The sequence below is a fragment of the Rhamphochromis longiceps genome, linkage group LG3, assembly GCF_057381845.1.
Source record: "Rhamphochromis longiceps isolate RC_006_pf linkage group LG3, R_longiceps_female_GT1.1, whole genome shotgun sequence".
NCBI lineage: Eukaryota > Metazoa > Chordata > Actinopteri > Cichliformes > Cichlidae > Rhamphochromis > Rhamphochromis longiceps.
The window spans coordinates 67,292,108-67,306,971 of record NC_140559.1 but is presented as its reverse complement, the minus strand read 5'-3'; the positions used below and the strand labels follow the sequence as shown (position 1 = coordinate 67,306,971).

Sequence of the window (14,864 nt, the reverse complement as noted above, 5' to 3'; positions counted from 1 at the left end):
CCAGAATCTCAGGTTAAAGCTCCCAAAAGTATTTCAACAACAAGCAAACAGATAAAACAGTAAATGAGAGCAGCTAAACACACAAAGATGGAAACACAGAGCGTGGATCGTTCACTTGACGGCAAGTACACGGACACGCCGTCGGGGCTGAAAGTGGACAGCTCACAGATCCTGAAGCTGCAGGTTTCATCTGTCTCCAACCAAAACTGACTGAACCAGCAGCAGAAGAAGATCCAAACTACGCTTTACGTTTGATGAACATCGTCATGAATTCTCTCTGACTTTGACGTTTACTTCCTGCACAGCTCTCTCTCTCTCAGTGTACTTCAAGAACAGTTTACCTTCAAAAATCTGTTTCCTGCATTATTCACTGCTTATTACGCACCAGTCTGCTGTTGTGTTCACTGCTGTCGGCCTCCCAAAACAAAGCCTCATTTCTGCTGTTCAATACTGAAGAAATTTAAACCTTTTAAAATGATGACAGATTACAAACTCTCAGCTGTGTCTGTAATCAAACCTCTGTAACTTTGCTTCACTTCAGCAGCATCAGCTCATGTTCACATGTTGATTCATGGTTTGCTTCAGTTTTTGATGGACTGCAGAATATTTTGAAGGTTATCTGCTATAAAAAGCCAGAACAGGAAAATCTGCTTCATGTGTTTCTGTTTGATCCTCAGTGACTTTGACACAAAGGCCTCTGCTGTGATGATCACACCTCTGATCAAGTCTCACAGTGTCAGCTTTGTTTTTATACATATGGATATGTGCTGATAAATGATCAGAATTATAATATTTCCCACTGTCTGCTGTGTGCCGTGACCTTTGACCTGCTAAAGACAGTCAGCTGTGGATTTTTCATTGTTGTGTCTGATACTTAGAACTGTGAGGAAGAACACTACACAGTTAATCAGGGTCCCCTCTCTCTGAATCAGGAAAGGTGGGCAGGCCGCGTGTGGGCGGCGGACCATACGTTGAGTATCACTGTTTGAAATGTGAACATTGTTCTGCTGCAGTCAATGGACTAAACCAGAGAAGAAGAAAACAGACTTTACCATGAAGATCCTCAGTGTGGATCAGTATAATATCAGCCTGATGTCTGCAGTTTAGTGTCAGCACAACTTTCACATCATATTCATCTCAGCACAACTAAAACATGCTGACTGACCTCAGAGTTTCAAGTCCACATCCTGGACTCTCCAGGAAACCACACAGATGCTTCACTCCTGAATCGTGCAGGTTGCTGTTGTCACTCAGGTCCAGATCTCTCAGATGGGAGGGGTTGGACTTCAGCGCTGCTGCCAGATAATCACAGCTGATCTCTGACAAACCACAGTACCTCAATCTGTATAAAGAATGAAAGATGTAAGTTTATTAGACAAAGTGCTTGAAATCATTCAGTGTTTCATCATCTGTTCAGAGCTGAAGAAGGTTCAGAATGTAGAAGTTCAGAAAATGGAAACTCCAAACAGCTGAAGCCAACAGGAAGCAGCTTCAAACAAACACAACAAGAGAAAAAACTCTGAATGTTTCACATTAAAGTTGTACATTTCTCATAAAAACAGGACAAAGACTTGAAAAAGTCGTGATTTTCCTTCCAGGAACCACAAGGCTTCACTTTTAAAGGTGAAGTGTGAAAGAAATGGACATATTTGAAGTCCAACACCTTTTTCCAGTCACATTATTAAAGCAGACAAACTACAAGCTCATTTTCATTCCAACAAGTCATCTTCTGACCTGGACTCACAACACTGGTCTCTATGTGCAGCTGGCTGTGAGACCAGTGCTCAGGGAGCGTCTACAAAGTGCAACACTGAAAGCACATCACACACTAATTTGCTTCCAGCACTTTCACACAAACATCTACTGTCATTATTGTCACCAAACTCTGTGGATCCTTTATTGCAAATTCAAATGGGATCAAATGGTCAGACAAAAGAGGGTTATGAGGAAATATGATGAAATGTTGTGTATTAGCAGCAAGTTATTGAATCATTTTCCTCAGAAACCAAACAAAATGACTGACAAACATGTTTTTACAAACTCAGTGTTGGACTTGGATCAGCAGGATAAGCTGATGCTTAAAGGCATTTGAGTCTCGCTGTATGAAAGTCCAGTTATTACTCAATATTTATGGATGATGTCCTTTCAGTGTTGCACTTTGTAGACGCTCCCTGAGCCTCACAGCCAGCTGCACATGGACCAGCTGACATTACCCAGCATTAGAGGCGGGTGTAAAAAAATGGATTTTCCTATTTAAATGGTTTTAATTTGAATAAAGCGATGTTGATTCATTCAATCCTGAATCGATTTTTAATATAAATGTATTTTGCCAGAATCTCAGGTTAAAGCTCCCAAAAGTATTTCAACAACAAGCAAACAGATAAAACAGTAAATGAGAGCAGCTAAACACACAAAGATGGAAACACAGAGCGTGGATCGTTCACTCGACGGCACGTACACGGACACGCCGTCGGGGCTGAAAGTGGACAGCTCACAGATCCTGAAGCTGCAGGTTTCATCTGTCTCCAACCAAAACTGACTGAACCAGCAGCAGAAGAAGATCCAAACTACGCTTTACGTTTGATGAACATCGTCATGAATTCTCTCTGACTTTGACGTTTACTTCCTGCACAGCTCTCTCTCTCTCAGTGTACTTCAAGAACAGTTTACCTTCAAAAATCTGTTTCCTGCATTATTCACTGCTTATTACGCACCAGTCTGCTGTTGTGTTCACTGCTGTCGGCCTCCCAAAACAAAGCCTCATTTCTGCTGTTCAATACTGAAGAAATTTAAACCTTTTAAAATGATGACAGATTACAAACTCTCAGCTGTGTCTGTAATCAAACCTCTGTAACTTTGCTTCACTTCAGCAGCATCAGCTCATGTTCACATGTTGATTCATGGTTTGCTTCAGTTTTTGATGGACTGCAGAATATTTTGAAGGTTATCTGCTATAAAAAGCCAGAACAGGAAAATCTGCTTCATGTGTTTCTGTTTGATCCTCAGTGACTTTGACACAAAGGCCTCTGCTGTGATGATCACACCTCTGATCAAGTCTCACAGTGTCAGCTTTGTTTTTATACATATGGATATGTGCTGATAAATGATCAGAGTTATAATATTTCCCACTGTCTGCTGTGTGCCGTGACCTCTGACCTGCTAAAGACAGTCAGCTGTGGATTATTCATTGTTGTGTCTGATACTTAGAACTGTGAGGAAGAACACTACACAGTTAATCAGGGTCCCCTCTCTCTGAATCAGGAAAGGTGGGCAGGCCGCGTGTGGGCCGCGGGCCATACGTTGAGTCTCACTGTTTGAAATGTGAACATTGTTCTGCTGCAGTCAATGGACTAAACCAGAGAAGAAGAAAACAGACTTTACCATGAAGATCCTCAGTGTGGATCAGTATAATATCAGCCTGATGTCTGCAGTTTAGTGTCAGCACAACTTTCACATCATATTCATCTCAGCACAACTAAAACATGCTGACTGACCTCAGAGTTTCAAGTCCACATCCTGGACTCTCCAGAAAACCACACAGATGCTTCACTCCTGAATCCTGCAGGTTGTCGCTGTAGGTCAAGTCAAGCTCTCTCAGATGGGAGGGGTTGGACTTCAGTGCCGCTGCCAGATAATCACAGCTGATCTTTGACAAATCACAGCCCCTCAATCTGTATAAAGAATGAAAGATGTAAGTTTATTAGACAAAGTGTGAGCTTGAAATCATTCAGTGTTTCATCATCTGTTCAGAGCTGAAGAAGGTTCAGAATGTAGAAGTTTAGAAAATGGAAACTCCAAACAGCTGAAGCCAACAGGAAGCAGCTTCAAACAAACACAACAAGAGAAAAAACTCTGAATGTTTCACATTAAAGTCGTACATTTCTCATAAAAACAGGACAAAGACTTGAAAAAGTCGTGTTTTTCCTTCCAGGAACCACAAGGCTTCACTTTTAAAGGTGAAGTGTGAAAGAAATGGACATATTTGAAGTCCAACACCTTTTTCCAGTCACATTATTAAAGCAGACAAACTACAAGCTCATTTTCATTCCAACAAGTCATCTTCTGACCTGGACTAACAACACTGGTCTCTATGTGCAGCTGGCTGTGAGACCAGTGCTCAGGGAGCGTCTACAAAGTGCAACACTGAAAGAACATCACACACTAATTTGCTTCCATCATCCAACCTGAAGAGGAAACAGAGACGCCTCCCCTTCAAAGTAAAAGCTGCTCCTTTTGGACACAGTATCAAAGAAAGTCTACAGTATAACATTGAAAACACAGAACAAAGTTTTGGTTGTTTTTAAATTGTGCAGAAATGAAACTACACTAAGCTCAATTATGTGACTGACATTTCATCCCATGTCAGTTTGGCCTCATCCTGGGCCGGATTATCCAGCACACACTCTGACCACAGGCCCAGGGGCCACGCACAGCTGGGCTCCATCCAAGAGACAGGAAACAAACCAACACAATAAAAAGCACCATGTGATCTTCTTACATCTTCAAGACAAACATAGTAAAAACATGAGCATATTTGTTTCCTGATAAAATGATGTGACAGGTAGAACAGAGTAAAGTGGTGGTGTTACAGCCTTTCTCCCCTCTGCTGCCGAGGCTGTTAGTCTCTCCCAAACTCAGCTACAGGACTTCCAAATGAATGAAAGCAGCAGAAGTGGCTTTACAATTGAAAGAGGAAGAGGAGAAGAAGAGGAGAGGGAGGCCACCCTGACCATCACTCCAGCTGAAAACATCACACTTCCATTAAAGTTGGTGAGGAAATGTTGAGCAGGATGAGCTGCTGGCTAATCTGGAGGCTGTAGCAGCAGCTCACAGTCACAGTGGGTTTCCACTCATGAAAAAGCTCTGGCTGCTTCATTTCTCATCTCATATCAGAGACTTTAATGCTTCACTGAAGCTGTACTGTGATGCTTCCATATTCCAGTGAGGCCTCCATAATGATTTCAGCTGTTCTGTACACACACTGTGTGCCCTGTATGGCTCAAAGTCTCTGCAGCCTGTTTTTATCTGCTATCATCAGATCTTCATCATCCTCATTCACATCCCTCACACACTCTACAGCCTCATCAGCACTGACTTCATCTTCACTGACTGATGGAGCACAACATGAACCTGTGGAGGCTGAAACACTGTCCTGTCAAACATCTCCCCGTCACCACTCCACTTCTGTCAGCCTTTAAATGAACCCTGCTCAAGTCTGTCACTTCTGTTTGGAGCCAAAAGGAAAAACTGTTGTTCAGTCGTTTGGAAAGACAACATTTCTGCATCATTCCATGTTTGGCACTGATCACCACCTGCACTCATGTATATATCTTTCTACGTAGCACTTTTAATTCTTATTCTCATGTATATATCTCATGTATATCTCATGTATATCTCATGCATATATCTTTCTACGTAGCACTTTAATTCTTATTCTTACTTTTATTTTTTCATGTCTATTTAAGCGCAATTTTTATGACAGTATGTTTGCACTGAAGCACCGCAGCAATTTCCTAATGTTGTTAACCTGCTCAACATTTGGCAATAAAACCCTTTCTGATTCTGATTCTGATTCTGAAAGCACTCAAACTTCTTCACATTTGTCTTCAGACACATCCTGAACATTTAGGAACTAAAGAAAGTTTCAAACATCAATCAAAGACCTGAAATATAGAAAAACAACAACAGCCGCAGTCAGTGAACTCACCTCAGAGTCTCCAGTCGACAGTTTGGACTCTCCAGTCCAGCACACAGAAGCTTCACACCTGAATCCTGCAGGTTGTAGTTGTTACTCATGTCCAGCTCTGTCAGATGGGAGGGGTTGGACTTCAGAGCTGAGGCCACAACTTCAAAGTGAGACTCTGAGAGTCGACACTCAGTCAGTCTGTGATGATAGAAAATATAAAATGTGTTATTATAAAAGCAGAAAATCTGCATTATAAACACAGACTGAATGTATATGAAGACAAAACAGAGTGAGGTCATAATCTGATGAATCTGCTCTTCACATCTGTGCTTCAGCTCCTCTTACTGTGTTTGACATGACACAACGATTGAGTCTCTCTCAGACCTGCAGACTTTTAATGAGAATCTTTGTTTGGCTTTAATCTGCAGATGAAGGAGGAAGATGGTGTCACATTTAGGCTTCCATAATGTCCACAGTCTGTCACTGAGATCTGATCCAGAGTCAGAGTGAAGACACACATTTGGACTGTTTCCTGTTTTGACTCCAGAACATTTTGAATGAGTTCAGCTCAGTGAAGAGTTCCAGCTGGAAAGATGATCTCTGTTTGCTACCTGCTGTCAGGTACGACTGTTCACGTCCACACGCAGGAAAAACCTGCTGGCTGTTACCAAACGGAGCAGAAATCTCATCACTGGACAATAATGATGAATGAACTCAGAGCTGCTGATATCAGATCTGATTTCAGGGGAACTAAACACAGAAATGATTGGCTCATTTGAGCTTTCTGAGCCATTATCTGCTGGTGTGTCGCTAGTTGGCAGAAAATGATTTGTATTCCTGTTCAGGGCTTCAGTGTTTATGAGTCCAGATCCAGGTGACAGCAAGTCAAAATGATGTTACCTGTCTGTGTCCAGCAGCAGCCTGTATTCACTTTGAATATTGTTATAAGCTGACATGGATCAGTTTGTCTTTGATTGGTTTGTAAATGTCACTGTTTCCATTGGACCTGAGTGACGTACAAAGACAGAGAGGGAGAGAAAGGAGAGAGAGGATGGAGACAGCAAAGAGAGAGCAAACACAAACAGGTGAGAGTGGACAGGTGACCAAGGTCAGCAACCAATCAGAGAGCTTCTGTTTGACCCACAGTCACTGATGATGACTGCACATAACCAAGCAGTGTGTTACTCTGATATCAAATATGGATCCTGCTCTTATAATAATGATCATCAGATGATATTATTGTGTTATTTTGTAGCTGAATACGATGTTTGTGTGATTATCAGTGAAAGAAGCAGTGAGGAGGATGGAGAGAGAGAGAGGACAGAGGGTGAAGTTAGAAACACTAAAAGGATTTTTCATGGATTTCATGGATGATTTGAGTGATTTCCAGCAGGACACTTAAACATGTCAGTGGACGTCCTAAAGAACATATTCACTGATATGAAACGTGTCATTGAACAGGATTAATATCAGTGGAAACATGGTGGAAACAGCTGTGACTGCATGGATGTGACACACTTCAAATCTGTTCTCCACTCTTGGATTTGGGATCCATGGAGCTGCTGCTGAGTCTGTACAATAAAGGAATGGTGTGGAAGGTTGCAGCGTACAGACACAAACACTTTGTGGTTACAATCTGATTTTATTTTCAACATTAAACTACTAACCTACACTGATCAATGATGTTAATGATCACATCTGGACTCACCCAGCCTTTCTGCAGGTCCTCACAGCTGGAATCAGTCTCTGTCGTCCCGACACTGATGTGTTGTACTTCTGCAGGTCCAACTCATCCAGAACCTCCTCTGACATCTGCAGCATGAAGGCCAGAGCTGAGCACTGGATCTCAGAGAGTTTCTTCTCTGATCTGTTCTCTGACTTCAGGAACTCTTGGATCTCCGGAAATAATGAGAGGTCGTTCATCTCCATCAGACAGTGGAAGATGTTGATGCTTCTGTTAGGAGAGATTCCATAACTGTTCATCTCCTTCAGGTTGTTGATGACTCTCTGGATGGTTCCTGGACTGATCTCTGTCTGGCCCAGCAGACCTCCTAAGAGTCTCTGGTTGGACTCCAGACAGAGGCCATGAAGGAAGCGAACAAACAGGTCCAGGTGGCCATTTTTACTCTGGAGGGATTTCTCCATGGCTTGTTTAAGGAAATCATCCAGAGAGGACTCGTTGTATTCTTTTCCCAAAAAGTCCCTCTGCACCTCTGTCTTCCTGTTGGTGTGACAGTGGAACATGTAGACAGCAGCCAGAAACTCCTGAATGCTCAGATGAACAAAGCAGTAGACTGGTTTCTGGAAGATCACACACTCTCTTTTGAAGATCTCTGTACAAACTCCTGAGTACACCGAGGCCTCTGTCACATCCAGACCACACTGCTCCAGGTCTTCTTGGTAGAACATGATGTTTCCTTTCTCCAGATGTTCAAACGCCAGCCTCCCCAGCTTCAGAAGAACTTCCCTGTCAGCCTCCGTCAGCTCCTGTGGACTCGTCTCACGTCCCTCATGGTACTTGTTCTTCTTCCTCTTTGTCTGAACCAGCAGGAAGTGTGAATACATGTCAGTCAGGGTCTTGGGCAGCTCTCCTCTCTGCTCTGTAGTCAACATGTGCTCCAGAACTGTAGCAGTGATCCAGCAGAAGACTGGGATACTACACATGATGTGGAGGCTCCTGGATGTCTTCATGTGGGAGATGATTCTGCTGGACAGCTCTTCATCACTGAATCTCCTCCTGAAGTACTCCTCCTTCTGGGCGTCAGTGAAGCCTCGTACTTCTGTTAGCCTGTCAACACATGTAGGAGGGATCTGATTGGCTGCTGCGGGTCGGGAAGTTATCCAGACGAGAACCGAGGGAAGCAGATTCCCCTGGATGAGGTTTGTCAGCAGCTGGCTGACTGATGACTTCTGTGTGACATCAGACAGCAGCTTCCTGTTGGTGAAATCCAATGAAAGTCTGCTTTCATCCAGGCCGTCAAAGATGAACAAAAGCTGAGAGACAGCCAGCTTCTCTGCTGTGACCTTCTGTAATGTTGGATGGAAAACATGGAGCAGCTCCAGAAGACTGTACTGCTCATCTCTGATCAGGTTCAGCTCCCTGAATGAAAGCAGAACCACCACACTGACATGTTGGTTCTCCAAGCCCTCTGCCCAGTCCAGAGTGAACTTCTGCACTGAGAAGGTTTTTCCAACACCAGCCACGCCGTTGGTCAGAACCACTCTGATGGGTCTCTGTTGGTCAGGTAAGGCTTTAAAGATGTCCTGGCACCTGATTGGAGCGTCATGGAGGGCGTCCATCTTGGAAGCTGTCTCCAGCTGCCTCACCTCATGTTGGGTATGAACCTCTTCACTCTGTCCCTCTGTGATGTAGAGCTCAGTGTAGATCCTGTTGAGGAGGGTTCTACTTCCTGTTTCATCACTTCCTTCAGTCACACGTTCACATCTCCTCCTCAGACTGATCTTATGTTCATCTAAAACCTCCTGCAGACCAACATCTGCTGAAAGAAAGAAAAACAATGAGACTAAAGAGAAAGAAAACTCTTCAATGTCTGAACAACACAAGAAGTTCAGTTTTCAGAAATGAGTCCATCAGCAGACAGATGTTCAGTCTTACTTTGTACACAGCTGCTCTGACTGGCTGTCTGCAGTCCAGCTCTGCTTCTGGATCTTTCTCCACACTGTGCAGAAGCTCTGATGGTGACACAGAAAAGTCAAAGTGGAGATACTTCTGTCCACCTTTGATTAGACTCATTATAAAAAGGAAAACAAAGTTTGAACACAGTCATGTTTCCAGTTCACTGACTTACATTTATTCCATGGACACTCACTCTAACCTGAAGCACAGCTACAACCCAACATTGTTGAGGCCTCATCTCCTCCTTTCCTGACTGTAGAGGTTAAATATGAAACAACCAACAAATAAAAGAATTTGGTTCATTTCAAAGAAATTCACACGGTGACCAAGTAAAGTAACCGTAGTAAAGGAGACAACATCCCGTTGATGGTGGGATTATTTGAAAGATTTGCTTTAGTCACGTCACCAAATGCAGTTGAACCACCCGTGGATCCATGTTTGACCATTCTACCACTCTGAGCTCTGCTTTTGAATCATTTTATTATTATCATCATTCATTTATTCATTCTTTGGAGGGGGGCTATTTCCTAATGCCGCCCTAATAAGCTGATGTTCAAGGGGAAATATAACAGAAACTCTTTCAGTGTTATTCATTAATAAATGAACAGATAAACTGTGAAGAAGAAAAAAACTGAGATTTAAAGGAGAGAGTGAGAAACTTGATCATCCATCCTCATAATACATGTTTATCAGTATCTGCTGTGACCATACTGCAGTAATAACTACAAGTCTACATTTCTGTGACTGTTGATCAATCACAGCACGAATCTGAGCTCATCTCTGCACACAGAGCAGCTTCAGCTCTGGGATAAACTGCTCGCTTCACGTCCTTCTCAGCTCACAGACACTCATCCTGATATTTTCCTTTAACATTTGATGGTATAATTCATCAGAGTTTACACTTTATAAATACAGAAAAACAGACCCAAACACCAGAAACCATCAGTTTCACCATGTAGAATATATTGTTGTTTCCTTGCTTTTAATTCAGAGAAAAACTCTGATTTTGATTTTCTCTGTTCTCTTTGCCACAGCCCATCCCAGCAGCAGCTGAAACAGCTGACTGTCACAACACTGAATAACACTTTAGGAGGAACGTCTTGATGCATTCTCAATCATCCAGGAAAGTAAATCTCCAAAAGTGGATTCTGTTCATCTGGACGTACATAAATGTGTCCCAGCTGGACTTTTGTCAAAGCTGGAAAGGTACCTAAAGAAAGCTCCAGCCGATCCAGGAGAGAAGGACAACCGCTGCCTAAGAGAAAACCTGTAGTGATCCCATATGTGTCAGGAGTATCGGAGCAGCTGAGACGCATTTTTTCTAAACACCGGGTCTCTGTGGCTTTTAATCCCCAAAACACGCTGCGCCAAAAACTGGTCCACCCCAAGGATCGGGTCCCCCGACACAAACAGAGTAACATAGTGTACGCTGTTAAGTGCAGGAGGATTGCCAGGATTTATACATCGGGGAAACCAAACAACCTCTGGCTACAACACAGAAGAGCCACCTCGTCAGGCCAGGACTCTGCAGTCTATTTACACCTACAGGCCAGTGGACACTCTTTCAATGATGAGGATGTAACATCCTGGACAGGGAGGAACGCTGGTTTGAGGGCGGAGTCAAGGAGGCCATTTACGTGAAAAGGGAAAGACCATCTCTGAATCGAGGAGGGGGCCTAAGGGTACATCTGTCACCATCTTACATGCTGTGATTGCAGCCATTCCCCAACTCTCTGTGAATGGGACTCATGACCATTGATCAGTGGTTGTTGATTAATGGTCATGAGAATTTGCATAATTAAGATTAAGGAACTGACCTCACAGCCCATTGTTCCTTCAGTGGGCTGGTTTCAGTCATTATGCAAATGTCCTGTTTATAAGATTGAATCCTGCAGTCAGCTGAGACTGAAGGAGTCACCTGGATGATGACGAAACGTTTCTCCCACAAAACGCTACGTCCAGATGAACAGAATCAACTTTTGGAGAAAGTTGAATCAGTATTTCAGCTTTAAGAGGGTATTTTAACACAAACATCAGTCCTTCTACTTAAGTATGTTTGACACTTTGTTTACACCTAAATTAACTTTACTGTTAACGAGTTTTCATGTTTCTGTAATCCACAAGTGTGCTCATGCTTTTTTAATTGAAAACATATTTTTAATGATCAAATATAATTATGTTTGTTATTTGTGGATTTTAAATGTCCTTGACAGAGACAGATGATGATCATTATCCTGCACTGTGCTCTCAGGTTTGGTCGAGCTAGCACAAAGAATGGCTATGTTGAACTTCCTCCTGGGATCTACACTAAGAAGTGAGTCCAACATTAGCAGGGTCTCTTTCCTTTATCTGATTCACTTTAGCATTCACAGTCACGTGAAGCTTGTTATTAACTCGATAAGTCAACCCAGGGTTTCAGCTGAGCGCTCACATGAAACACATGGTGTTGGCAGCATCTGATCAATCATATTCATGGAGACGTGTATCAGCAACAGAGCAGCTGAGTTTGCAGAAGGAAGTCAAACTAAACCACAGGAACAATATGAGGAGATTACACACATAATAAAATACTAGCAGTAACACAGCTGCTGCAGACAAATCAGTCGTGTGATCGTGTGTGAGAGGAGAAGGACTGTAAAGGAGTTTGGTGTTAAAAGCTCTGTATGAATGTGGGAGACTTTGAAGGGCTTTAAAAAGGCCAATATAAAATAAAAGGCAGCAAAACTGCTGAGTGTGAAAGTCACCAGACTTATCAGACCTCTGTGATTAAGACCTGTAAGAACACCTATTTGTACTTGTTGGCATTATATCAAACACACACGTATATTAAGCCTTTGTTTGAACTCTGGTTGAATTTGTTACTTTCAGACTGTGAAACATCACAGAGGCTGCAGCTGCAGATCTTTTATTCACCTGGAAATTTACTTTAAATGTTAGATGGAAAATGTATCGCTCAGTTTAACCAAAGTAAGAACAATAATCCATAAACCTTCATAAAGACAAACATCTCCCCAGAACATTGAGCTGCTGAAGTGTCACTGAAGGGAAAAACTATTTGTCCTCCTCCATCCAGCAACACCTGAAACACCTGAGTGGAAGCTCCTCCCTACACTGTGTTTGAAGCAAAGCACAAAGGAGACACCTGCTGGAGCAGCTGGAGTCCTACAGACACTCAGCCTCTTCACTACACAAACACCTCCTACAACATCCACTCTTTCCACTCTGACTGCTGTGTTTGTGGAAACACTCCAACACACACCGCTTCACATACCAACATAGAAATGTGTGAAAAAGAGCTGAGCTGATATTAAACATGAGGATTTATTCAGAAATACAGAGTCAGGAACAACATCTAGACACACATTACCTCTCAGAGGCAGAAGAACAGCCTTTAAAGTCTTCACCAATATCCTTCGACACGTTGCTCTTTAAGGAAACACAGCTGGGTTCAGGTCCAGGAGATTCTGGCCTCTTATTGATCCTAAAAGAAAAACAATAAATGTAACAGCTTCATGAGATAGGAAGGAAAAACTGGAAACATTAAATTAAAGACATGATGAACAATCTGAAACTCATAAAAATAATGTACTTACTCTTTGTCACATAACAGTCTTTTGTTAAAGTCTTCACCAATATCCTTCGACACGTTGCTCTTTAAGGAAACACAGCTGGGTTCAGGTCCAGGCTCTGGATTAGTTTCAGGGTTATGTCCAGCTGAGCCTGGTACGCCCCACAGCTCTGGGCTTTAAAACAACACACACAGAGGTATGAGTGTGAATAATGATGGAGCAGTGATGTGAGTGCTGAGCTGTGACATGGAGAAGAGTCATGGACAGTTAGAGATGGTCATCTCACCTCTGAGCTTTGGTCTGGCTCTCATGTTCCCCACACAGAGTGCTTTTAGAGGGAGGGACTCCCTCCTCTCTGTCCTCACACTGATCCATGCTGCTGAAAACGTCCAGATGAACAGAAACAACTTTTTGGGGATTTACTGGATGATTGAGCATCCAGACACTTTTTAATATTTTACTAATTTCTGAAGCTTTTTACCAACTTTGTTCAAATTGGTCTGCTGTCATTTTATTGTTGACAAAAAGAGATTTTGAGTTTTACTGTTGACGTTTCCATGTGGGACTGTTGCTGCAACACCATAGATGTTACTACAGAATACACTTTATATTGTGTGCACTTGGATGTTAGTCCAGTGGTCCTAAACTGACACACCTGCACCTGGATTCATTCTGACCAGATTTTAGCCCAACAGTGTTTCATACTTAATACATCAGACACAAACTCTGCAGCTGTCATTGTGTGCAGTGTGTGTGCAGTGTGTGTGCAGTGTGTGTGCAGCGGGACACTGTGTCCTATGAGTGTTATACTACAATAGACAGAGCCTGACCGCGGGCATAAAGAGGGCAAAAACACACTTATGCTCTAAAGATTAAGTTTTATTTCTCTTCAAATGAGCCTCAGAGCATGTGGAGGGTCATTAAATGCATCACAGATTACCTCAAAAACAACAGGCTGAAGAACATAAAACAAACGCAGAGTTTCTGTCTGATGGTTTGAACATGAAACAGGAATTATTGAGCAAAAACGGACAGTTTACTAATTTATGATCAATCATCAACGCATTCACCTACAATACACGAATGAACATCACCAGTTAAACTGAAAATAACCTGCATACAAATACGACAGCAGACTATAGCGAACGAGCAGAGAAATGCATTTTATAGATGAAGTGTTGGCAGCGACTTCCGAAAAGCAACTCTTAGGACACCCCTGTCTCACTGTCAGCAGTTAAAGAACATCCACAGACTGATGGAGGCAGGAGAAGCTGCCTACAGACATCAGTCAGTGGATCCACAGTAACATCGACTCTGAGTTCAGCTGCTGATCATCAACTGTTTCTGTCTCGTTCCCAGACTCTGATCTCACATAAAACGAAGCAGATTTATGCTGAAACTAAGCTGCACACAGCTGATGTCAGCCAGGAAAACAGTACAGACTGCTAACGTTACCTTAACATGGAGACGATCAACTGCGCCACAACATTCACGAAAGCGAAAGTAAAAGCGACGGAAGGAAACGCCCAGAGAGGCGTTTGAGGGACGGTCAGAGTCAGGAACCTCAGAAACGCATCAGGCTGGAGTTTAATTCTGTTTTCATCTTTAGAAACATCTGGAAATAGTTATAAAAACGCTGCGTAATAAAGAAAAATAGTGTAGATTAGTTTGAGTTGTGTTTATCTGAGCTGTGTCTTTAATCTGAAGTTCATTTTGTGGAGGAGCAGCAAGACTTTCAGTGTTACTCTCAGAGAAAGCCTCCCAAATGTCTGTTGTCTTAATAGTGGAATTATCTGGAAAATGAACCAGTTCTTATGAGCTGCTTTTCTGTATGAGCAGTCAAAGCATTTTATACAGCGTGCTTCATTCACACAAGCACTTCTTTTTCTAACAATGACACTATGATGGATGCATCGGAGAGCAAGTCGGGGTTCCACATCTTGCCCAAGGATACCGTGGCGTGCAGACTGGA

At 42.6% G+C, this 14,864-nt stretch overlaps 2 protein-coding genes across 2 annotated transcripts in view; both read right to left on the bottom strand.

Moving 5' to 3' along the window:
* Nucleotides 1–11,429, bottom strand: part of LOC146676484 (NACHT, LRR and PYD domains-containing protein 12-like) — a 68,822-nt gene extending 57,393 nt beyond the window's left edge. Inside the window, exons 1-5 of the mRNA XM_085400827.1 lie at nucleotides 11,420–11,429; nucleotides 7,395–9,186; nucleotides 5,708–5,884; nucleotides 3,495–3,671; nucleotides 1,166–1,342 (exon numbers count right to left, since the gene is read on the bottom strand). Coding sequence (XP_085256953.1) covers nucleotides 1,166–1,342; nucleotides 3,495–3,671; nucleotides 5,708–5,884; nucleotides 7,395–9,186; nucleotides 11,420–11,429 — 2,333 coding nt within the window. The remainder of the gene's footprint in view (nucleotides 1–1,165; nucleotides 1,343–3,494; nucleotides 3,672–5,707; nucleotides 5,885–7,394; nucleotides 9,187–11,419) is intronic.
* Nucleotides 1–14,864, bottom strand: part of LOC146676476 (protein NLRC3-like) — a 455,324-nt gene that overhangs the window by 124,468 nt on the left and 315,992 nt on the right. The window lies entirely within an intron of this gene.